This window comes from Erinaceus europaeus, chromosome 2 (genome assembly GCF_950295315.1).
Source record: "Erinaceus europaeus chromosome 2, mEriEur2.1, whole genome shotgun sequence".
Classification (NCBI taxonomy): domain Eukaryota; kingdom Metazoa; phylum Chordata; class Mammalia; order Eulipotyphla; family Erinaceidae; genus Erinaceus; species Erinaceus europaeus.
Genome location: NC_080163.1, coordinates 4940313 through 4963542, shown reverse-complemented (window position 1 = coordinate 4963542; position 23230 = coordinate 4940313). Strand labels below are relative to the sequence as shown.

Sequence of the window (23230 nt, the reverse complement as noted above, 5' to 3'; positions counted from 1 at the left end):
GACGGGACCCTGTCTGCACCTGCAGGACCAGCTAGTCGCTAGTACACCTGCGCCTGGGGGAGGGTATGCGCGTCTGTTGGGGGGTGCACAGGACTGCCACAGCTCAATTTAGGGGTGTATACTCTCAGGGTGGATACTGGGGGGACCCTCCTGGGTGTAGCCGGGGGGAGCGCTTTGGGAAGGGGTCGTCCTGGCGTTCGGGGAGGGGGGCCCACATTGGGGTACCAGGGGCAAGCAGGGGTGGAGTCCCTATTTGGGAAGGGGAGCGCAGAGGAGAGGAGTGATGGGGGAGGGTAGGGTAGGGGGTGGAGCCGGCGGGGGGATGGGCGAGGTTTGGGGGCGCAGGGAGGGGCGATGTCTCCTCTGCCGGCTCCCGGAGGGAGGGGAGAGGGCGGAGGGAGGGGAGGGCGGGAGAGAGGGAGGGCGAGAGCGAGAGAGACAGGGTGAGGGAGAGACAGCGAGAGCGAGCGCGAGCGGGGTGGCAGAGGCGGCGCGGAGCGGCGGCGGCCGAGGCAGAGCAGGACCAGCCGGCGGAGACGCGGCGCCCGGCGGCCGGGCCGAGCCGGGGGCGGGCGAGCCAGGAGGGGCGCGGCGCGGCGGACTGGGGGCGCGCTGCGGATGGCCCGGCCCGGCCCGCGGGGGGGGTGAAGTCCACGGCCCCCTCGCCCTCCCCCCCGGCCCCCGCCCGCCCCCTCCCCGGCCCGCTCGCCCTCCGGGGCGGTGGGGCATGGCCTGAGGGTCCCCCGTCTCCGGGGGGGTGGGGGGTGGGGGGAGGGGGGAGGGGCCGCGGGCGCCGCCGACCGGGACTCTGCAGCCCCGCCAGGCAGGTAAGGGGTCGGGAGCCCGGGCTCTGGGGGGCTGCGGGGCCGGGGTGCGGGGTGGGGGGGCGCCCTGGACGTCCTTGGCCGCGCGCCGGGCCCGGGTGTGCGGCTAGGGGTGGGGGTGCGAGGGGCGCGTTGCCAGGGGCGACGCCTAATTTGGTTGCTCCGGGGTCCCAGGTGCCCAGTCCCAGATCGCAGACTTGATGGGAGGACCCCCCCCCCCACTCCCAGCCCCGGCCCCTGGACCGCGAAGCCCCCAGCCCGAGCCCGCCTCCCCGCGCGCCCCGGCCCGGGGCCGGTCGCTGTCCCCGCCTCCCGCGCGGCCCGGCCACTCCCCCGCCTCGCCCACCCGGCCCACCTGCGCCCCTCCCCCAGGACACCCAGACACCCCCCTCCCCCAGGACGCCCCTGTCCGCCAGGGGCCGCCCCGAGGACCCAAGCAGCCCCTCGCCCCCCGCGAGCCCTGCAGCCCTGGCCCCCGGGTCCCCGCCCAGCTCCGGGGGCTTCCCCGCCGGCCCGCGCGCCCCTAGGCTCCCGCCCCCTCCTCCTCCCCCTCCCGCTGGGGGGCCCAGCCGGCCGCCCCTCCCGCCTCCATTCATCCTGGGGCCGCGCCCGCCGCCCCCCGGGCCCCGCCGCCGCCCAGGGCGCCCCCTCGCTCCCCGCCCCCCGCGGCTCCCAGCCCGTCTCGGTACCAGCTGCGTGCCAGCTATTCTTAGCGCCGAGCGTTTGATTCATGCCGCCCCGGCGGAGTGTGCCCGCTCCCTCCCTCGGCCTCGGGGGAGGGGCCGCGGCGGCCTCGGGGGGGGGGGGAGACCCGCCGCCCCGCCCCGCCCGCTCGGTCGGGGGTCAGCCCGGGTCGTCACGGGGCAGAGGCTGCGCCCCGGGCCCCCAGGAAGAGGCCGAGGGGGAGAGGGGAAGAGGGAGGCGCACCTCCGACGGCGGGGCAGGGGGCGGTGCTGGCTACTTGGAAGGGGAGGGCTGGAGGCACCGGTCACGCTCGGTGGTGTTGGGGGGGGGCTGGCCGACCAGGTGGGGAGCCCTGCTGGCTCGCCCACAGCCCTTGGAACTCTCCGCTCCCCACACGCATTTTGTCTTCCCTCCCCCCACCCCACAGCCCAACCCCACTCCCCCAAAGTCAGCAGTACCCTCCACTGCTTCCCATCTCCATGGCAACGGTGCCGGAGCTGGGCCTGGCGTGGGGGGGAGGGACCAGACCAGACATTCTGGTTTCCGGTGCTGGGGTGGGAGTTAGAGGAAGGGGAGGACAGGAGAGAGGGGTACCCCAAGGGGGACCCACCCTAAGGAGAAAGGCCTCTATGGAGATCTGGGCATGACCTAGGGGATCTGGGCATGACCCCCCCCCCCATCCCAGTCCCCTGCCTGGCACTTCAGTTCCCTGCCTCCCTGCCCCCCTTCCTGGCAGTGGAGCCCAGGCACCAGGCAGTGCCAAATCCGCCCACCCTGCCGTGCCATCCCTCAGCCACACCCACGGGTCATCACTGCCACCTAGGCTACCCCACTCTGGACTCCCAGACAGCCCCCCCATCCTGCCACCCCACCAAGCTGGCATTTCAAAATGCCTAGCTCCAGAGTGAGGCCCTGTCCTGTGACACCCCACCTTGCTGTCCCTGCCACTGGGGCCGCCGTGCGGCACCCCTGCACAGACTGTCAGACACCTTTTAGCCAAGTCACCACTTTCTTTTTTTTCTTTTTATTTATTTATTTTTAAATTTATTTATTCCCTTTTGTTGCCCTTGTTGTTTATTGTTGTAGTTGTTATTGATGTTGTTGTTGTTGGATAGGACAGAGAGAAATGGATAGAGGAGGGGAAGACAGAGAGGGGGAGAGAAAGACAGACACCTGCAGACCTGCTTCACCGCCTGTGAAGCGACTCCCCCACCCCCGCAGGTGGGGAGCTCTGGGCTCAAACTGAGATCCCTACACCAATCCTCCTTGAGCTTTGCGCCACAAGTGCTTAACCCGCTGCGCTACTCCCGATAAGTCACCACTTTCTGTCTCCCCAGGCTCCTGACACCTCCATCTCTCCCTTACTATATCGTTCCCTCCCAAGAAGATGACCCCCCACAACCTCCAGGGCCAGGTGGCCCAGAGGGCAGGGTGGTGGTGGGCTGGTCCACCTGTCTGTCCTCGGCTAATTTTAGCTGCATTTTCCAGCCCAACAAAATGGGCCAGTAGCTCCCGTGGTGATTCTGTGGTTTCTGGGACACCACCGAGCTGGGTCAGCGGCAAAGTGGGGCGTCCGAGGGGTGGGGGGCTGTGAGCAGGGCCAAGGGCAGGGAAGGAGACAGGCAGGCAGCATGGCAGGGATGGGGGTGTGTCCAGCCGCCTGCCAGCCTGCCTGGACCATATGTCCACCCAGTGGTGACTGGGCTCCTCTGGCCCCTCCTGTCTCCCCCGACCCCATCGCAGCCGCCTGTGATGCTGCCGTCCCCCGTCGCCCCGTGGCCCCACGATGACCCACAGCCCCGCCACAAGCGAGGACGAGGAACGTCACAGTGCCAGCGAGTGTCCCGAGGGGGGCTCCGAGTCCGACAGCTCCCCGGACGGACCCGGCAGAGGCCCCGGGGGGACACGGGACAGGACCAGTGGGCCACCTGGTAGCCTGGCCTCCATCCGAGGCCTCCAGGGCCGCTCCATGTCTGTTCCGGACGACGCCCACTTCAGCATGATGGTCTTCAGGATTGGCATCCCGGACCTGCACCAGACAGTGAGTGATGGGGCTGGCGGCTGCGGGCGGGGATGGAGGGGTACTTCCAGACACCCCTCCTCAGCCTCCAGCCTTCAGTGCCTCCAGCCTCTCAGGCCCCTGTCCATACACCCCCTCCCCACACAGAAATGCCTCCGCTTCAACCCGGATGCCACCATCTGGACGGCCAAGCAGCAGGTGCTCTGCGCCCTGAGCGAGAGCCTTCAAGATGTGCTCAACTATGGGCTCTTCCAGCCTGCCACCTCGGGCAGGGACGCCAACTTCCTGGAGGAGGAACGCTTGCTGCGAGAGTACCCCCAGTCCTTCGAGAAGGGGGTGCCTTACCTGGAGGTGAGGCCCTGACTCCCCCCCCCATCCCCACCTCCCACCCTGGCTCACCATTGGGAATGCCCCCTCCCTCTACCAAAAAGTACTGGGAGGCTTTTGCCTCTGGCCAGCAGAGTGACCCTGGGCATGTCACTTCTCTCATCTAGACACCCCCCCCAAAATTGGCGAAGGGCTCTCAGTGTTTTGGAGCAGTCCCCCACTTGCTCTCGCCACCAGCAGAGACTCCAGGGCTCTCTCTCCACCCTGATCCTGAGCTGTCCCTAACTCAGCTCTGAGGGGGGACTGGTTCACCCTGTATGTCATGATGCCAGGCCCCTGACTCCCCATCTCTGTGTCTCCCTGCTCTCCCCACCCCTGGCCTCAGTTCCGATACAAGACCCGCGTTTACAAACAGACCAACCTGGACGAGAAGCAGTTGGCCAAGTTGCATACAAAGGTGAGCTTCCTCGGCTGGCACCCCCAGACCCGGTTTCCTCAAAGCCCCCCAGCATTCCCCAGCCCTTCCTGCCCTCTGTCAGCTACAGGCTGAGCTAAACTGGGGGTGCTGCATGGCACTGGAGATAGCCTCAGGTTCCCCCCCGCCCCGTCCATCGGTCATCCATGGCCTTCTCCCACTCCTCATCCTCTGATCAGACACCCCCCCCATTTCCACCTGGCTCCTACTTTGTTTTCCTTAAGACTGTTCCTTCTCATCTCTGGACACCCCCATATCTGCTCTGCACCCCTTCTCTCCCATCCCTTGGCCTGTGACTAACATCTAGTGTTTCTCGGTCTGGGGACTGGGTGTCCCTAGTCACATAACCTGGGGTCTACTTCTTGGCTCTCCACGTCTGTCTTCCTAGTGCCCCTAGCCCACTCTTAGACTGTGTGTCCCCCTGGGCCCATGAGATCTGGGGACTGCTCTGGCCAGCACTGAAAAGCTCTTTCCTTCTGGCCTCTTCCCTTGTCTCCACGCCCCACCAGGATTTTATTGGCTTGTTTTCAAGAGAGAGACCAGAGTCCTGCTCAGCTCTGGCTTATAGTGGTGCTAGGGTGAGCCTGGGCCTCTGGGGCCTCAGGCATGTAAATCTGGTGTGGTCCTGTGATGTCTCTGCATACTTTTTTTTTTTTAACTTTATTATCATTTTACTGAAGAAATGCTGGGTTACAGCAGGGTTAAGACTTTTTTTTTTTAGGACCATTTGGAATTTCCTCTTTTTTAAAAGTATTTTATTTATTTATTTACTTATTTATTTTAATGACAGATACAGAGAGAGCAAGATCAGAGCCCTGCTCAGCTCTGGCTGGGGGTTGAACCTGGGAACTCAGAGCCTCAGGCCTGGAAGTCTCTTTGCAGAACCATTGTGCTGTCACCCCAGCCCCCACTTGGAATTTTCTTTTTTTTTTCTTTTAGTTTATTTTTAACATATTTTGTAATTTGATTTCCCTCCCCTTTTATTGCCCTTGTTGTTTTATTGTTGTTACAGTTATTATTGTTGTTATTGATGTCGTCGTTGTTGGATAGGACAGAGAGAAATGGAGAGAGGAGGGGAAGACAGAGAGGGGGAGAGAAAGACAGACACCTGCAGACCTGCTTCACTGCCTGTGAAGTGACTCCCCAGCCGGTGGGGAACCAGGGGCCCAAACTGGGATCCTTACACGCGGGTCCTTGTGATTCGCAACACGTGCGCTTAACCCGGTGCACTTAACCCAGTGCGCTACTGCCCGACCGCCCCCCCCCCCCAACTTGGAATCTTCTAACATCTCTCGAGGGTTCATGCAAGACTCTCAACTTTACAATGAGCACTTCATGTCGCTGTGAAGAAGGCTCCTGGACTTACTCTGTTTCCGGTCCCGCCCTTCCACCTCTGCCTTGCGGGGTCCAACCAGATGATTCAAGTGGCTGCAGGCCTGTCGGTCCTCTGGGTTACGGGACTGCTGCTGTTCCAGGAATATGGCTCTGTGCTTCCCAGAGATTCTTGGCACTTGGGAGAAAAGCCTTTTCTGCCGCCCACCCCCTCCCCCCCAGGAGCTGCTGCTCAGAGCCAGCGTGCCTGTGTCCCAGGGAAACCGTGCCCCGAGTGAGAGCCTCCCAAGACTCAGTACTTGCCCAGCAGTCATCTTCCTTATTTGTTTATTTATTTATTTATTTATTTATTTATTTATTATTTTTTAACACAGTACTTACCACCTCTGGTTTATGGTGTTGTGGGGGATTGAACCTGGGACTCCAGAGCCTTAGGCATGAGAGTCTCTTTGCATAACTGTTATGCTGTCTACCCTCCACCTACCACCTTCTTTAAAAGAATATTTCACAATGGTTAAGTGCTCACATTACGTACAGTTCACAAGGACCCAGGTTCAAGGCCCTGGTCCCCACCCGCAAAGGGAAAGCTTTACGAGTGGTGAAGCAGGGCTGCAGGGTGTCTCTCTCTATCTCTGCCTCCCCTCTCAATTTCTCTCTGCCTCTATCCAATAATAAATAAATAATTTTTTAAAGGATACTGAGTTATATGTGAGAGAGGAAGGAGAGCACATCACTCTGTCGTATGCGATGCCAGGGATCGAACTCAGGATCTCACGCATGCTAGCCTGGCACTCTGCCCACGGAGCCACCTCCCAGACTGTGCAAAACTACCCCTGAGCAGATGCCGCGTGGATTCCCTGTAGACTCGGAGGGTCTTATGGGTCTGTCAGGCTCAAGGACTGAAGCAACTGGGGTGAAGTCCTTGCTCTTTATGGTGTGGACAGGAGCCTCTTCCCAGCTAGATGAGACCTCTCTCCCCTGCCCTCCTGACCCGATTGTCTTGTCTTTCTTGTGCACTGCTCAGACGGGACTGAAGAAGTTTCTAGAATACGTGCAGCTCGGGACATCGGACAAGGTGGCACGGCTGCTGGACAAGGGGCTGGACCCCAATTATCATGACTCAGATTCTGGAGGTAGGGAGGGAGAGCCGGGGGCTTCAGGAGGCAGCCCAGCCCCAGGAGGTCCCCAGGGGCAGCTCGTGAGCAGCCCGCCCCACCCCTCAACCCCATCCCCCCCAGAGACACCCCTGACGCTGGCGGCCCAGACGGAAGGCTCTGTGGAGGTGATTCGAACCCTGTGCCTGGGAGGGGCCCACATCGACTTCCGGGCCCGGGATGGCATGACAGCCCTGCACAAGGCCGCCTGTGCCCGGCACTGCCTGGCTCTCACGGTGAGGTCACCCCTGGGCCCCCCAGCCCCATTCCCTGCACAGACTGTACCCCATGGCTGCCCGCCTCCTCCCTCCTCACTCTAACCCATTCTGCTCTCCTTCTGGGTATCCCTGTCCCCTCCCGATTTACACACGCAGCATCTGGGAAGGAACCCAGACAGAGACAGAGGAGACACATCAAAGCATCAATCCACCATCCATGGAGCTCCCTCTGGTGCTGTCCATGGTGCTCCCATGTGGTGCCAGGGCTCAAACCCAGGGTCTCAAGCATAGCAAGGCATGTGCTTTACTAGGTGAGCTAGCTCCAGACCCCCCCCCAAACACCTGTTCTCTTCTGCTCCTTCTTAGACTCATTTTTTGGTTCCATATGTCCTTTCTCAAACCCCAATTTTTTTCTTTTTCACATTATTTTATTTTATTTCATTTTATTTTTGCCATCAGGGTTATCATTGGGGTTAAGGGCTTGCAAAATGATTCCATTTTTCCCGGTGCCTATTTTTTTATTTCCTTTTTCTTTGATAAAAGGAAGGCGGGGAGAGAGAGAAATAGAGAGAGGAAGAGAGGGAGGATGCAGACACCTGTAACACTGTTTCACTGCTTTGAAGCTTTCTCCCTACAGGTGGGTACCAGGGGCTTGAACCCGAGTCCTAGCCCCTGGTGACGTGCCCACTCTGCTGGCTACACCACCAATCAGCCCCTCTCATTGTTTCTTAAAAAGGACCCCTCTTGATGTCCCTGAGACAAAGGCCTGGCAGTAGACTAATGGATTCACAACGCCACGCCACTCCTGTGGACTGCAGCCAAGCCCCTCACTAGCCCCTTCCCCACCTCCCTCCCCAGATCACCATCAGCTTCAGCTAAGGCCCCACCCTTGAGGACCCTTCCTCTATGCCCTCTTCACCCCATGCAGCCCAGCCCCAAGCCCACCCCATTGCTATCTGCTCTGTGTGACCATTAGAGGGAGAGACACTCCCAGCACACTGCCTCCCTCCCACTGGCCCCACATATGCAGACAGACCTCCTTCCTTGGGCAGCAGCAAAATGGCATCTTTCCCAATGGACTGATCCCACTCACTCACAAAATGAGCTGGCCTGCACAGTCTTTCTCTATGACATTTTTTTAATTTAAATTATTTTATTTTAACGAGAGAGAAAGACCAGAGCCCTGCTCAGCTCTGGCTGATGGTGGTGCTGGAGACTGAACCTGGGACCTCAGAGCCTCAGGCTTGATAGTCTTTTGCAAAACCATTATGCTATCTACCCCTGCCCTAGTTTATTATTTTTTATTTATTTTTAAAATTTTTTTGTATTTTATTTATTCCCTTTTGTTGCTTTTTTATTGTTGTTGTTGTTGATGTCGTTGTTGGATAAGACAGAGAGAAATGGAGAGAGGAGGGGAAGACAGATGGGGAGAGAAAGACAGACACCTGCAGACCTGTTTCACTGCCTGTGAAGCGACTCCCCTGCAGGGGGGGGAGCCGGGAGCTTGAACTGGGATCCTTATGCTGGTCTTTGTGCTTTGTACCACTTGCACTTAACCCGCTGCGCTACCGCCCAACTCCCCATTTATTATTTTTTAAAGGTGTGTTGGTGTGTTTACTTTATTGTAAAAGAATGAAAGAAGGACACACACATACACACACACACACAAACACACCAGAGCCCTGCTCAGCTCTGGAGTAAGGTGGTGCCAGGGATTGAACCTGCGGCCTCTGGGGTCTCAAGCATGCACACGGATGCTGTAACAGGTTTATTATGGACAACTCTCCCATCTTCTGCCTTATGACACTGGCCCCTTCTGCACACACATCAGGGTAGACTGACCCACAAAGACACCCAGATTCATAGATGATCCAGCTTCAAGGAATCTTCCTTCCCTTTCCCAATTCTCTCTCTTATTTATTTTTACACATTCATCTATTTCATTTGATAGGACTGAGAGAGAAAGAGAAGACTGAAAGGGAGAGAGGAAGAGAGACACCTGTAGCACCAATTCACTGCCTATGCAGTTGGGCTTGAACCTGGGCCCTTGTGTGTAGTTCCGCTGCCTGGCCCCTTTTCTCTCTCTTATGCCAGTCCTTGTGCTTTGCGCCACCTGCGTTTAACCCGCTGCGCTACAGCCCAACTCCCAAACTTCTCTCTCTTATTTAATGTGACCCAGAGGAATTTATCTAGGACCTCATACATGGGCAAAACCCCCTCTCCAGCTCAGTTGACTTATATTTTGTATATGAAAGAGAAAGGGGAGCTCCAGGGGCACAATTAGCATGCAATACTTATGTGGCAAGAGACAGACAGGAGGGTGGGGGGAGGGACACCAACCACAGCCAGGCTCCACCATCCTTGGAGTTCCCATAGTGCTGCTGTCCATGGCGTCCATGTGGGGCTCAAGCCCAGGGCCAGTAGCAGAGGATAGGAACTCTGCTTGCAGAGTCATGCCCTGTTCCCTCTGGCCGTCCAGTGCCACCCATAGAGATTGGTCTTGCACCCCCAGAATCAACAGCCCCCTCTAGAGGTACCTTTTCAGTGTTCCCTTTCCCCCCAGCCCTGGCCCTGCTCACACCCCAGCCTCCAGGGTCTCGTGTAGCCTAGCAGGCCACGAGGCCACGGGGCTAAGTTTAAGTGCGTCAAATGACTCAGTGGCCACCGCATCGGAAGATGCCGTGTTGGTGGTCGGCATGGATGCTTTAGCCCGTCTTCACCCACGCTGTCCCCTGCCACCCCACACTCCAGCAGCCCTCAGTGCTCAGAGCTGGTCTATGTGGGAGACCACTCCCTGCCCCCTAAAGCCACCACCCCAGTGTGGCTGGCCCAGCTGGTGTCTGTCCAAGCTTGCCTTCTCCAGGGCCTCCTGCAACCCATCTTTGGGGCTCAGGTGCTATTTTTTTAAAATATTTATTTTATTTATTTATTCCCTTTTGTTGCCCTTGTAGTTTTATTGTTGTAGTTATTATTGTTGTTGTCGTTGTTGGATAGGACAGAGAGAAATGGAGAGAGGAGGGGAAGACAGAGAGGAGGAGAGAAAGATAGACACCTGCAGACCTGCTTCACCGCCTGTGAAGTGACTCCCCTGCAGGTGGGGAGCCGGGGTTCGAACCAGGATCCTTATGCCGATCCTTGTGCTTTGTGCCACCTGCACTTAACCTGCTGCGCTACAGCCCGACTCCCGCTCAGGTGCTATTAACACCTCCCTTTGGGTCAGGGGTCCCTCCTGCGCCCCGAAAACTCTTACGTGTCCTCCACTAGCATCCACGGAAGAGGGGAGCCCTGAAGCCATGGGTCCCTTCACAGGTTCCTCTGTAGTCACTCGTAGGGGAGGATGGGCAGGGAATACAGGGGACAGGGTGGGAACACTTGCTCAAGGTCACCCCGAGGTGTCGTGGCAGGACGTAGACCGGCCTCAGCCAGTGGGGGTCCCCGTGGACCTACCTCCTCACCCCTGGGGTGTCTTCTAGGACAAGCAGTCTCCCCGCCTTTCACGGGTCTTCTCTCCCTCCCCAGGCACTCTTGGACCTTGGGGGCTCCCCCAACTACAAGGACCGCCGGGGGCTGACCCCTCTGTTCCACACGGCCATGGTGGGGGGCGACCCCCGCTGCTGTGAGCTGCTGCTCTGTAACAGGGCCCAGTTGGGCGTCGCCGATGAGAACGGCTGGCAGGAGATCCACCAGGTGCAGGCCGGGCCTGGGGGCCGGGGGCCAGGAGCGGAGCCCTCATAGAGGGGGGGGCCAGGGGCCAGGAGCGGAGCCCTCATAGAGGGGGGGTGGAGACTCCCCAGAGAGAAGACGAGAGCACTGGCACAGAGCTGGGGGCCGGGACACTTGGCGCCCTGAGATGGGCAGAATGCTCTCTGGAGGACCCTGGGCCTTGGCGTCACGGCCTGTGAAACCCACCACCCGGGTCTCTAAGGTGCAGGGAGGGGGCTCTGGGAGTTTCGAGTCGGGATAGCCAGTCTGACAGTCCCCTGGCGCTCTGTCCTCCCCAGGCCTGCCAGCGAGGTCACTCGCAGCACCTGGAACACCTGCTCTTCTACGGAGCTGAGCCCGGAGCCCAGAACGCCTCAGGGAACACTGCCCTACACATCTGTGCACTCTACAACAAGGTTAGCTCCTGCCTCCTGCCTCCCAGCCTCCCTGTGTGTGCATCCATCCATCCATCCGTTACCTAGCCATCCATATCTACCCACCCACCCACTCACTTATCCATCTGTCTATCCATCCATCTATCCACCCACCCACCTCCCTATGCATTAATCCATCCACTTATTTGTCCATCTGTCCACCCACCCACCCATCCATCTATCTGTCTATTCTATTTACTTATCTAGCCATCTAGCCATCCACATCCCATTCATCCACCCATCCATCCATCTCTCCGTCCATCCACCTATCCATCCACCCTTCCATTCATCCATCCATCCATTTATCCATTCACTTATCTGTCCATCCATCCATCCATACATCCATCCATCCATCCATCCACCTGTCCATCCATCCATCCATCCATCCATCCATCCATCCATCCATCTGTCTTTCCATCCATCCATCCACCCATTCATCCATCCATCCACCTGTCTGTCCATCCATCCATTCATCCACCCATCCATCCATCTATTTATTCATCCACACATTCATCAGCCCAGCCGCTCACCCACTTAGCTATCTGTCCATTGAAACATCTATCCATCCATTCATCTATCCACCCACCCATTTACTCATTCATCCATGTATCCATCCACTTATCAATCCATCCATTTACCCATCTATCCATCCACCCACCACTCATTCTTGCCTCCATCCATCCATCCATCCATCCATCCACTCGGTCATTCAGTCAGGCTTACGCTGGGTGCTGAGGACGAGGTCATGAGCAGAATGGGCTGCTCTGCCCCCCTCCATCTGGGGCAGCCTGGAGTGTCAGAGCTGAGTCACAGAGAATTCAGATTCCTGTGGAAGCCCAAATCTGGGGGCGACTCAGGGGCTGGGGGGATGTCTCTCTCTGCAGAGTGCGCCACCTGTGCTTGGAAGAGCAGGCACCAACTGTGTAGACGAGGGGAGAGGAGGTGCTGCAAGCCGGGGCTGTGTCCATAGAGCACGTGGCCCAGTCTGCACGAGGCCGTGGGTCTGAGCCCTGGCACCACATAGGGGCGCCAGGGGAAGCTCCTTGGCTGATGGAATGGTGCTGTGCTCGACTTCTTGAGGTTGAAACACAGCAGAGGGGGAGTGAGGCAGGCCCATTCCAGTGATGGCAGGGGCCACGGGAGAGGCCAAGCTGCAACCCGCCAAAGGCGACAGGAGTGTGCCTGGTGTTTTTAGCGTTCTGGGGTGGACCCCGCTTTAGCCTTCTAGGTGGAGCTGAGCAGTCAAGAGCCTCTTGGGACCTGAGCCATGAGCCTTTCCGTCCCGTGAGCCCGGCACCTTGGCCACCTGGGTGTCAGCAGCCTCCCCCATCCTTCCTGCCTCCTTTTCTCTGTGGCTTCCCAGGGTGACCATGAAGACTCAGGGATTTGGCCCTGGCACTGTGCTGCCTGTCTGTCAGCCCCCTTCTCACCTCCTCCAGGGAGGCTTCCAAGACAGCACCAGCCCCTTCTGCCTCCCAGGAACAGGCTGTGCTGGGGACATGGCAGGCTGCCACAGGCCTCCTTGTATGGAGAGCTCCGTGTCTGTCACACAGAAGCAACATGGGATGTCTCTCATCCCTGCCTCTCTCTGGTGCTCCCATCTCTCCTCCTCCCTCACCCGAGTCTTGAACCCCAATTTCCTGATGCCCCCCCCCCCCCCGCCAGAAGCCTCCTCCCTGTTCCCTGAGGCTCTGTCGTCGGCTGAGAAGGTGGGTGGAGGCTCGTGTGTGCTAAGTGCTTGATGATGATCATAACGGTGATGGCGGGTGTCACTGTGGTCACTCAGGAAGCAGAAGCCACACGGATCATGCAGACAGGCAGAGTCCAGGACAGAGAAGGAGCCACCAGGTCAGGGAGACAGCGCAGGGCTTGAATGTGTGAGACCCTAGGTGCCCCTGGTTCAATCCCTAGGATTCCCCTTTATGTCAGCTGAGCACCCTGTGTCTCTATTATAAACACAAATATCAGTTCTTTTAAAAAAAATGGAGGGGCCCCTGAGATAGCTCACCAGATAGGGAACCTGCCTTGCCCTGCAATCGTCCTGGGTTCAAGACTCAGCATCTCATGGGAGGCTCTGGTGATGTGGGGTCTCTGAGTGAAAAGGTGGCCTGGAGCAGTGGGCTCTCACATGCATAAGACTCTGGGTGTCACACACACACACACACCCTGAAAAAAGAGAAAAGAAAGAGAATAATACAGTGGGAGTCTGGGACATAGCTCACCCGGTAGAGCGCACATGTCACTATGTGTGAAGACCCAGGTCTGATCTCCCAGCAGCCATATGGGGGCACCATGCAAAGGGGACACCTCTCAGATAGTGAGGGTGCTGCAGTATCTCCTCCCTCTCTCTCTGCCTCTCTACCAAAAAAAAAAAAAATCCACTGAAAGTGGAGGAACTGTTTAAGCGCAGCTTTCAGATAGAACTTTAGAACCAGGAGCCGGGTGGTAGCGCAGCGGGTTAAGCGCACGTGGCGCAAAGCACAAGGACCTGCCTAAGGATCCCGGTTTGAGCCCCTGGCTCCCCACCTGCAGGGGAGTCACTTCACAGGCGGTGAAGCAGGTCTGCAGGTGTCTGTCTTTCTCTTCCCCTCTCTGTCTTCCCCTCCTCTCTCTGTCCCTCTCTGTCCTATCCAACAACAATGACATCAGTAACAGCAATAACAACTACAACAATAAAACAACAAGGGCAACAAAAGGAATATATAAATATTTTTAAAAAGAACTTTAGTATCAAGAAAAAAAAGAAAGAAAAGATAGGGAGTCGGGCGGTGGCACAGCAGGTTAAGTGCACGTGGCATAAAGCGCAAGGACCGGCCTGAGGATCCCGGTTTGAGTCCCCGGCTCCCCACCTGCAGGGGAGTCACTTCACAAGCGGTGAGGCAGGTCTTCAGGTGTCTGTCTTTCCCCCTCTCTGTCTTCCCCTCCTCTCTCCATTTCTCTCTGTCCTATCCAGCAACAATGACAACAACAACAACAATAACAACAACAACAAACAAGCAAACAAAGCAAGGGCAACAGAAAAAGTTAATTCTACTTTATTTTTTTGTTTATTTTCCCAGAGCCTTGCTCAGCTCTGGCTGATGGTGGTGCTAGGGATTGAACCAGGGAGCTCAGGCCTAAGTAGATCTTTGCAGAACCATTAGACTGTCTCTGGAGCCCAACTCTTATTTTTTTCAAAAGCATCAATTTTCTAGAGAGAATCAGAACTTTCCTCTGGCACACGCAGTGCTGGGATGAAACCAGAGCCTCAAGTGTGCAAGGCTTGCGGTGCACCTCTGTGCCGCCCCCCCAGCCCGTGGGAGCAGTTCACTTGTCACTTCTCTGTCTCCGCCTTCCCCTCTGTCCTGGATGAGGTGGTCAGGAGAGGGAGGGGCAGAGGAGGGGCCCACTCCTGGTGAGTGGTTGCCAGTCCCTGTTCAGGGTGCCAATATGCCGGGCTGGCTAGCTTCTTCTTCTAGCGTTTGCCCTTCTTCCGTAGCCAGTCAACAGCGTCAGGTTGAGCCTGATGTAAAGTTTCGAGACCTCCTTTGAAACTGGAGAGGTGGCAGTCGTTGACTATCTGGCTAGCTTCACAGGCGGGAGACAGACGACCAGGGACTCATGGCTGAGCTGTACGCAGTATCTCTTTATTCATGTAGATGGCAGCACAGTCTAAGCTAAGCTATCCCTAATCACAACCCTGTCCTTATATATATACTCGCCAAGTAGGGTGGGAACAGGATGTGATGTAAGAGGGTGGAGCGAAAAGAGATTGGTGGAAATCAGGGTGTGACAAGGAGAAGGGGCGGAGCAAAAAGACATCGTGAACCAGTGGGGATTAAACCAATGCCCTGCAGGCAGGGCGGTGCTTAGTTAACAGTGGTTATGTAAATAGGATACAGTGTGAAGCAGGGGGGATTAAACCAAAGAAACAGAAGGGGTCTTAGAAGTAGACCAACAAGTGGTCACCCAGTGGCTGCTTCACCCTGCTTCGCTCCCTTGCCCTCCTGCCCCAGAGTCGCTCCCCTGAGCGCCATACCTGCCCCTTGAGGATCTGGTGTTCAAAGTGGGGTCCCTGCCCAGGCTGGGGGTCCAGGCTGAGCCTGACCAGCTGCTCTGTCCTAACTCACAGTGGGCCTTGATGCACCTCTGTGAGTGACTGAGTGAGTGAGTGAAAGTGGGGGGTCAGCCCCTTAGGGCTTCTCTCGAGACCAGGCCACATCTCAGAGCATCTAGCAGGTGTTTGGCAGTGACCCATGACTCAGTGAATGAAAGAATGGTGGATGGCACTCTCGTTTTTAGATTATTTATTTTAATTTTTTTTCTTTTCTATTTCTTTTTTTTTTTAACAAGGAGTCAGCAGCATGAAACTGGCAAAGACTTTTTTTTCTTTTTATGCCTCCAGGGTTATCACTGGGGCTCAGTGCCTGCACTACAAATCCACTGCTCCTGGAGGCCATTTTCCCATTTTGTTGCCCTTGTTGTTGTCATTATTATTGTTGTCACTGCTGTCATTGTTGTTGGATAGGACAGAAAGAAATTGAGAGGAGGAGTCGGGCAGTAGCGCAGTGGGTTAAGCACAGGTGGCACAAAGTGAAAGGACCAGCGTGAGGATCCTGGTTTGAGCCCCCGGCTTCCCACCTGCAGGGGTGCTGCTTCATGAGGGGTAAAGCAGGTCTGCAGGTGTCTGTCTTTCTCTCCCACTCTCTGTCTTCCCCTCCTCTCTCCATTTCTCTCTGTCCTATCCAACAACAACGACATCATTCATAACTACAACAATAAAACAACAAGAGCAATAAAAGGAAATAAATATAAAAAAAAATTAAAAAGAGAGTCGGGTGGTAGCGCAGCAGGTTAAGCGCATGTGGCTCAAAGCGCAAGGACTTGCAGAAGGATCTCAGTTCTAGCCCTCCGGCTCCCCACCTGCAGGGGAGTCGCTTCACAGGCGGTGAAGCAGGTCTGCAGGTGTCTGTCTTTCTCTCCCCCTCTCTGTCTTCCCCTCCTCTCTCCATTTCTCTCTGTCCTATCCAACAACAATGGCATCAATAATAACAACAATAAAACAACAAGGACAACAAAAGGGAATGAATAAATATAAAAATTAGTTAATTAATTAAATTAAAAAAAGAAATTGAGAAAGGCGAAGACAGAGGGGGAGAAAAAGATAGGCACCTGCTTCACCTGCTTCACCTGCTTTACCTGCTTCACTGCTTGTGAAGCGACTCCCCTGCAGGTGGGGGAGCCGGGGGCTCGCTTAACCCACTGTGCTACCACCCGACCCCCCAGACATTTTTTAAAAATTTATTATCTTTATTTATTTATTGGATAGATTGAGAGGAAGGAGGAGATAGAGAAAGAGAGAGACCCCTGCAGCACTGCTTCACCACTTGTGAAGCTTCCCCCCTGCAGGTGGGGCCCAGGGACTTGAACCTAAGTCTTTGCGCACTGTAACAGATGTGCTCAACCAGGTGTGCCACCACCCGGCCCCTTTTCTATTCTATTTCTTTTTTTCCTTTCTTTTCTGTTGCCGCCAGGCTTAATGCTGGGGCTTAATGCCTGCACAATGAATCCACCACTCTTTCTTTCTTTCTTTCTCCTCTCTCTCTTTCTGCTCTATTTTATTTGGCAGATAGAAACTGAGAGGGGAGAGGAGATAGATGGGGAGAGATACCTGCAGCCCTGCTTCACCCCTCTACCCCCATGAAGTTTCCCCCAGGCTGGGGATAAGAGGCTCAAACCCTGGTCCTCATGCCTGGTCCTGTGTGCACTTAGCCTGGTATGCCCCTGCCCCACCCCCTTTTTTCTCTATTTGTTAGGACACAGAGAAATTGAGAGAGGAGAGGGAGACCTGTAGCACTGCTGTACCTCTCATGCAGCTTCCCCTATGCCAGTGGGGAGCTGGAGCTTGAACCCAGATCCTTTACACATGGTAACGTGCCCTTAGCCAGGCGCGTCACTGCTCAGCCCCCATATTCATGCATATTTATGACGGAGCGAGAGGAGGGGAGAGGAAGCCAGAGCCCCCACTCTGGCATATGTGATGCCAAATTGAAGTCAAGACCTCATGTCTAAGCAGCACTCCCAGGGAGCCCCCGCTGCTTGTCAGCACTTCATATCCTATTTTGTTTCCCAGAGCCCACGTCTCGTGCATGTGTGACTTCACACGTCCAGGTCACTGTGTCTTCAGGTAGAAAGACAGATGCCACAGCCCCAGAGCACTTCTCTGGTGGCACCAGGGCGAGGCAGGTGACCCACCCAGTGAGCTCTCTTTCTGTACCCCAGTTTGCTTATAAAAAGATTTATTTATTTCTCTATTAATGAGAGGGGAGAGAAAGAGAACCAGAGTATCATCGTGGCACGTACGACACCAGGGTTTCAACCTGGGACTTCATGCTTAAGAGGCTTTTCCACTGAGCCACTTCCTGGACCACCCCCACTCCCTGCTTTTTTTTTTTTCTCCACCGGAGTTATCTCTGGGCTCAGTACCTACACAGCTCCACTGTTCCCAGGAGCCGAGCCTCCTCCCGCCCTCTTTTTTTTTTTGCCTCCAGGGTTATTGCTGGGGCTCACTCAGTACCTGCACCATGAATCCACTGCTCCTGGGGGCCATTTTTTCCCCCTTTTTGTTGCCCTTGTTGTTGTAGCCTCATTGTGGTTATTATTATTGTTATTGTTATTGTTGATGCCGTTCGTTGTTGGATAGGACAGAGAGAAATGGGGGAGAAGAGGGGAAGACAGAGAGGGGAAGAGAAAGACAGACACCTGCAGACCTGCTTCACCGCCTGTGAAGCGACTCCCCTGCAGGTGGGGAGCCGGGGGCTCGAACCGGGATCCTCATGCCGGCCCTTGTGCTTTGCGCCACATGCGCTTAACCCGCTGCGCTACCACCCGATTCCCCCCCCCTTTTTTTTGATAGGGAGGAGAGAGAGAAACAGGAAGAGATAGAGAGAGGGGTAGCTCATGAAGCTTCCCCTCCAGGTGCTTCCATGAGGTGGCCATGGGGTACCGCTGAGCCCTCACGTGTGGTAGCGGGTGCACTCTGCCCCACCCAGCTGTAGATTTACTGACTTGTTCATCCTGGGGGAGAGGAAGCGTGTGTGAGGAAGAAAGCAAGAAAGAGAGAGAGAGAGAGACAGAGAGAGAGAGAGAGAGAGCACTGCATTGCTCGGCCCTGGCTGAGGCCAGGCCTGCAAGTCTCGGGCTGATAGGCTAAACTGGACTCAGCTGCCAGAACAGCACAGAACATTCAGCAAGGGCTTTGCTCGGCGTCTGATCAGCGAATGACTCAGTGAATGAATGAATGAATGAATGAGTGAGTGACTTGCACAAATAAAGCTTGCAGGGCTCAGCTCTACATTCTCTGACCCCACCCCTCCTGTGATGGCACCTACTGCACGCCCTGGAGTGGGGCTGAGTCTGTGCAGTGCAGTGCAGGGGCGGGATGGGGTGGAGGGAAGGGGGGGGGATTGTAGTCTGGCGCGAGGCAGCCGTGTAAACACATCATCACACTTCCTGGAGCGAAGTGTGAGGAGGGTGCAAGCGTGTCTACAGGCAGGATGGGAGCAGGCTGGGGAGGAAGGGGACACTGTGTGTGTGTGTGTGTGTGTGTGTGTGTGTGTGTGTGTGTGTGTGTGTGTGTGCGCGCGCGCGCGCGCACGCGCGCGCGCGCAGACACACAGGGGAGCTAGCGGGCTGACCCACCCCGGGAGCAGGGGGCCCCCCCGGAAGTGCAGGGCGGGCAGGGGCCCAGCTGCAGGCCCTGTGTGTCCTGGGCAGGGACTGGGCATCTCTGAGCCATTCCCTGGGATGAGAGGGCCTCTGTGTGTGTCCGGAAGGAGGCTGAGGAGCTGTGGGGAACTGGGGTTCTCTAGTATGGGACTGGGGTGGCTGGAGGGGACCCTCTGGGGCTGGGTTGTGCTTGGCCAGACCAAGAGCGGTGGGGGGGATGACATTCACCCCACCAGTGTCTGTCGCTTCCCTCTTTAGCTCTTTCTCTTTCCTCCAGGGTTATTGCCTGCACAAGTCCATCATTCCAGGAGGGCTATTAAAATTGTTTTAAAGATTTATTTATTTAAATTCTTTACTTATTAGCTAGAGACAGAGAGAAACCAAGTGGGGAGAGGGAGACGTGGGGAGAGAGCAAGAAAGTTCCCTGCAGCCCTGCTTCACCACTCATGAAGCTTCCTCCTTCAGGTGGGGCTACTACGGGCTTGAGCTTGTGCTTTACCAATGTGCCTCTGCCTAGTTCCTTCAAATTGTTTTTTTTTTTTTCTAGATAGAGGGTGAGAGATAGGAAAGCAAAGACATTAGAAACATCATAGCAGCTCTTCACCACTCGTGAACCTTCCCCCATGTAGGCCCTCCCATGTGGCAGCCAGGGCTCAAAACCAGGTCCTTGCACATGGCAAGCTGTGCACTCTACTGGCTCAGGAGATGGGCAGGGGAGCAGGGCTGTGAGGGAATGGAAGGATGCCTGGCGTGGAGCAGGTACATGCAGGGGAGGGCAGAGGAGCACACACCAAGGGCTCGGGAGACAGCATGACAGGAGCACACAGGACTTGCATCCAAGAGGTCCCAGGTTCAATCCCCAGCATCACCAAGAGCCAGGGCTGGGCAGTGGAAAGAAAGGGAAAAAGCAGAGTGTCAGGCAGGGCAATGGCTTAATTTTTTTTTTTTTTATTTCCACCAGAATTATTATTGGGGCTTGGCACCTGCATAACTAATCCACTGCTCCTGGTGGTCATTTTTCCTTTTCTTTTTTTCCTTGTTTTATTTGACAGGACAGAGAGAAGTTGAGAGGGGAAGGGGTTGGGTGGTAGCGCAGCGGGTTAAATGTACATGGCACAAAGTGCCAGGAGCCCAGTTCAAGCCCCCGGCTCCCCACCTGCACGCGGGGGGGGGGGTCGCTTCACGGGTGGTGAAGCAGGTCTGCAAGTGTCTTTCTCTCCCCCTTTCTGTCTTCCCTTCCTCTCTAGACTTCTCTCTGTCCTATGCAACAACAACAACATCACTGGCAACAATAACAACAAGGACAACAAAATGGGGAAAAATGGCCTCCAGGAGCAGTGGATTTGTAGTGCAGGCACCGAGCCTCAGCAATAACCCTGGAGGCAACAACAACAAAGAGAGAGAGAGAGAGAGAGAGAGAGGGAGAGAGAGGGAGTCTAGTGAAGCTTCCCCCCCTGCAGGTGGGGAACAGTCTTCAAACCTGGATCCTTGTACATGGTGACATGCACTTGACCAGGTATGGCAAGCTGGATCCCCTGGGTTAATTTTGACAGAGTGTTCCAAGAAGCTCTGTCTGCAGGGGTCACATTCAAGCAAAAGCCTGAGTGAAGAGAAAAAGGGAGCCTATATGTGGAGTGCTGGGGGCAGAGGACTCCCAAGTAGAGGTGAGGGTGGGTGCAAAGGCCCTGGGGCAGCAGGGAGACCATCAGGGCAGGAAAGAAGCCTTGTGGCTGGAGAAAGAGGTGACTTGGAAGGCGCGGAACTAGGTGGCAGGTGGATGGGGCTGCGAGGGAGGGGAGGCAGGGCAAGCCTGGGGCACCTCTTGGGGGTCTGGTGCAGAGTGAGAGGGTGACTGATGTTGGATACCATTTGTCTGATCACCCCCACAACCATGCCCTCTTCCTGCTGGGCCCAGCAGTGTGTCACTAAAAGCAGAGACTTTGGGGAGTTGGCGGTAGCGCAGCGGGTTAAGCGCACGTGGCGCAAAGCACAAGGACCGGCTTGAGGATCCCGGTTCGAGCCCCTGGCTCCCCAGCTGCAGGGGAGTCGCTTCACAGGCGGTGCAGCAGGTCTGCGGGTGTCTGTCTTTCTCTCCCCCTCTCTGTCTTCCCCTCCTCTCTTGATTTCTCTCTGTCCTACCCAACAACAGCAACAACAACAACAATAATAATAATAACCACAACAATGATGGAACAACAAGGGCAACAAAAGGGGAAAAAATAGGGAGTCGGGCGGTAGTGCAGCGGGTTAAGCGCAGGTGGCGCAAAGCACAAGGACCGGCGTAAGGATCCTGGTTCGAGCCCCCGGCTCCCCACCTGCAGGGGAGTCGCTTCACAGGCGGTGAAGCAGGTCTGCAGGTATCTGTCTTTCTCTCCCCCTCTGTCTTCCCCTCCTCTCTCCATTTCTCTCTGTCCTATCCAACAGTGACGACATCAATAACAACAACAATAATAACTACAACAATAAAACAACAAAGGCAACAAAAAGGGAAAATGGATAAATATTTTTTAAAATTTTTTTTTTAAAAAAGGGGAAAAAATGGTCTCCAGGAGCAGTGGATTCATGGTGCAGGCACCAAGCCCCAGCAATAACCCTGGAAGCAAAAAAAAAAAAAAAAAGGCAGAGACTTTGGAGACCAGAATATGGTTCACCCAGAAAAATATGTTCGTAACTGCTGCTTGAAGCCCTGGGTTTGAGCCCCAGCACCACATGGGAGCACTATGGATGGTACGGGGTGTGTGTGTGTGTGTGTGTGTGTGTGTGTGTGTGTGTGTGTGTGTGTGAGAGAGGGAGAGAGAGAGAGAGGTGTGTGTGTGTGTGTGTGTGTGAGAGAGAGAGGGAGAGAGAGAGAGAGGTGTGTGTGTGTGTGTGTGTGAGAGAGAGAGAGGGAGAGAGAGAGAGGTGTGTGTGTGTGTGTGTGTGTGTGAGAGAGAGAGAGAGAGAGGTGTGTGTGTGTGTGTGTGTGAGAGAGAGAGAGAGGTGTGTGTGTGTGTGAGAGAGAGAGAGAGAGAGGTGTGTGTGTGAGAGAGAGAGAGAGAGAGAGGTGTGTGTGTGTGTGTGAGAGAGAGAGAGAGGTGTGTGTGTGTGTGTGTGTGAGAGAGAGAGAGAGGTGTGTATGTGTGTGTGTGTGAGAGAGAGAGGTGTGTGTGTGTGTGAGAGAGAGAGAGAGGTGTGTGTGTGTGTGTGAGAGAGAGAGGTGTGTGTGTGTGAGAGAGAGAGGTGTGTGTGTGTGTGTGAGAGAGAGAGAGGTGTGTGTGTGTGTGTGAGAGAGAGAGGTGTGTGTGTGTGAGAGAGAGAGAGGTGTGTGTGTGTGTGTGAGAGAGAGAGAGAGGTGTGTGTGTGTGAGAGAGAGAGAGGTGTGTGTGTGTGTGTGAGAGAGAGGTGTGTGTGTGTGAGAGAGAGAGAGAGGTGTGTGTGTGTGTGTGAGAGAGAGAGAGGTGTGTGTGTGTGAGAGAGAGAGGTGTGTGTGTGTGTGTGAGAGAGAGAGAGAGGTGTGTGTGTGTGTGAGAGAGAGAGAGGTGTGTGTGTGTGTGTGTGTGAGAGGTGTGTGTGTGTGAGAGAGAGAGAGAGAGAGAGGTGTGTGTGTGTGTGTGAGAGAGAGAGAGAGAGAGGTGTGTGTGTGTGTGTGAGAGAGAGAGAGAGAGAGGTGTGTGTGTGTGTGAGAGAGAGAGAGAGAGAGAGAGAGAGGTGTGTGTGTGTGTGTGAGAGAGAGAGAGGTGTGTGTGTGTGTGAGAGAGAGAGAGAGAGAGGTGTGTGTGTGTGTGTGTGTGAGAGAGAGAGAGAGAGAGAGAGGTGTGTGTGTGTGTGTGTGTGTGAGAGAGAGAGAGAGGTGTGTGTGTGTGTGTGTGTGAGAGAGAGAGAGAGAGAGATGCAGAAGTCCCTCCCATAAGTGGTAGAGTAGCACATCTCTTCTCTGTCTCTCCCTCTTCTCTCTTTAAAAGTAGAAATCGGGCCAGGGACCCCTCTCAGTAGTACCGTGCATGCAGGAGGCCTTGAGTTCTTTCTTCAGCACTGAATTAAAAGAAACTAAGTCTCTGGAGCCTGACAGACCCTGAGAACCATAAACTCCGTGACCTTTTGCATGTTGCGTGAGAGAGTGCCAACAGGTCCCATCGGGTGGGCTTTTGAGAGAGCTCCTGAGGCCCCTGGCTTTGGAGCCGAGGGAATCTTTCTGGTGGGGTGGTTTCTATGCCCCAGGGGTCTCCACCAACTTGGAGGACATGCTGGGTTGTCATGACCGCGGAGGGGAGCGCTACTGCCATCCAGAGGCTGAGGCCGGGATGCCACTATAAAGCCCTACAAGGCCCAGGAGTCTGATCAGTGCCGGCCGGCCGGCAGCACAGCACAGGAGTC

At 55.8% G+C, this 23230-nt stretch overlaps 1 protein-coding gene across 1 annotated transcript in view; it reads left to right on the top strand.

The window, feature by feature from the left end:
• Positions 1–474: 474 nt before the first annotated feature.
• Positions 475–23230, top strand: part of SHANK1 (SH3 and multiple ankyrin repeat domains 1) — a 56665-nt gene continuing 33909 nt past the window's right edge. The window contains exons 1-8 of the mRNA XM_060186520.1: positions 475–827; positions 3252–3549; positions 3676–3879; positions 4241–4312; positions 6687–6795; positions 6901–7052; positions 10554–10721; positions 11036–11152. Of these exons, the coding sequence (XP_060042503.1) occupies positions 3295–3549; positions 3676–3879; positions 4241–4312; positions 6687–6795; positions 6901–7052; positions 10554–10721; positions 11036–11152 (1077 nt within the window). The 5' untranslated portion in view covers positions 475–827; positions 3252–3294. The remainder of the gene's footprint in view (positions 828–3251; positions 3550–3675; positions 3880–4240; positions 4313–6686; positions 6796–6900; positions 7053–10553; positions 10722–11035; positions 11153–23230) is intronic.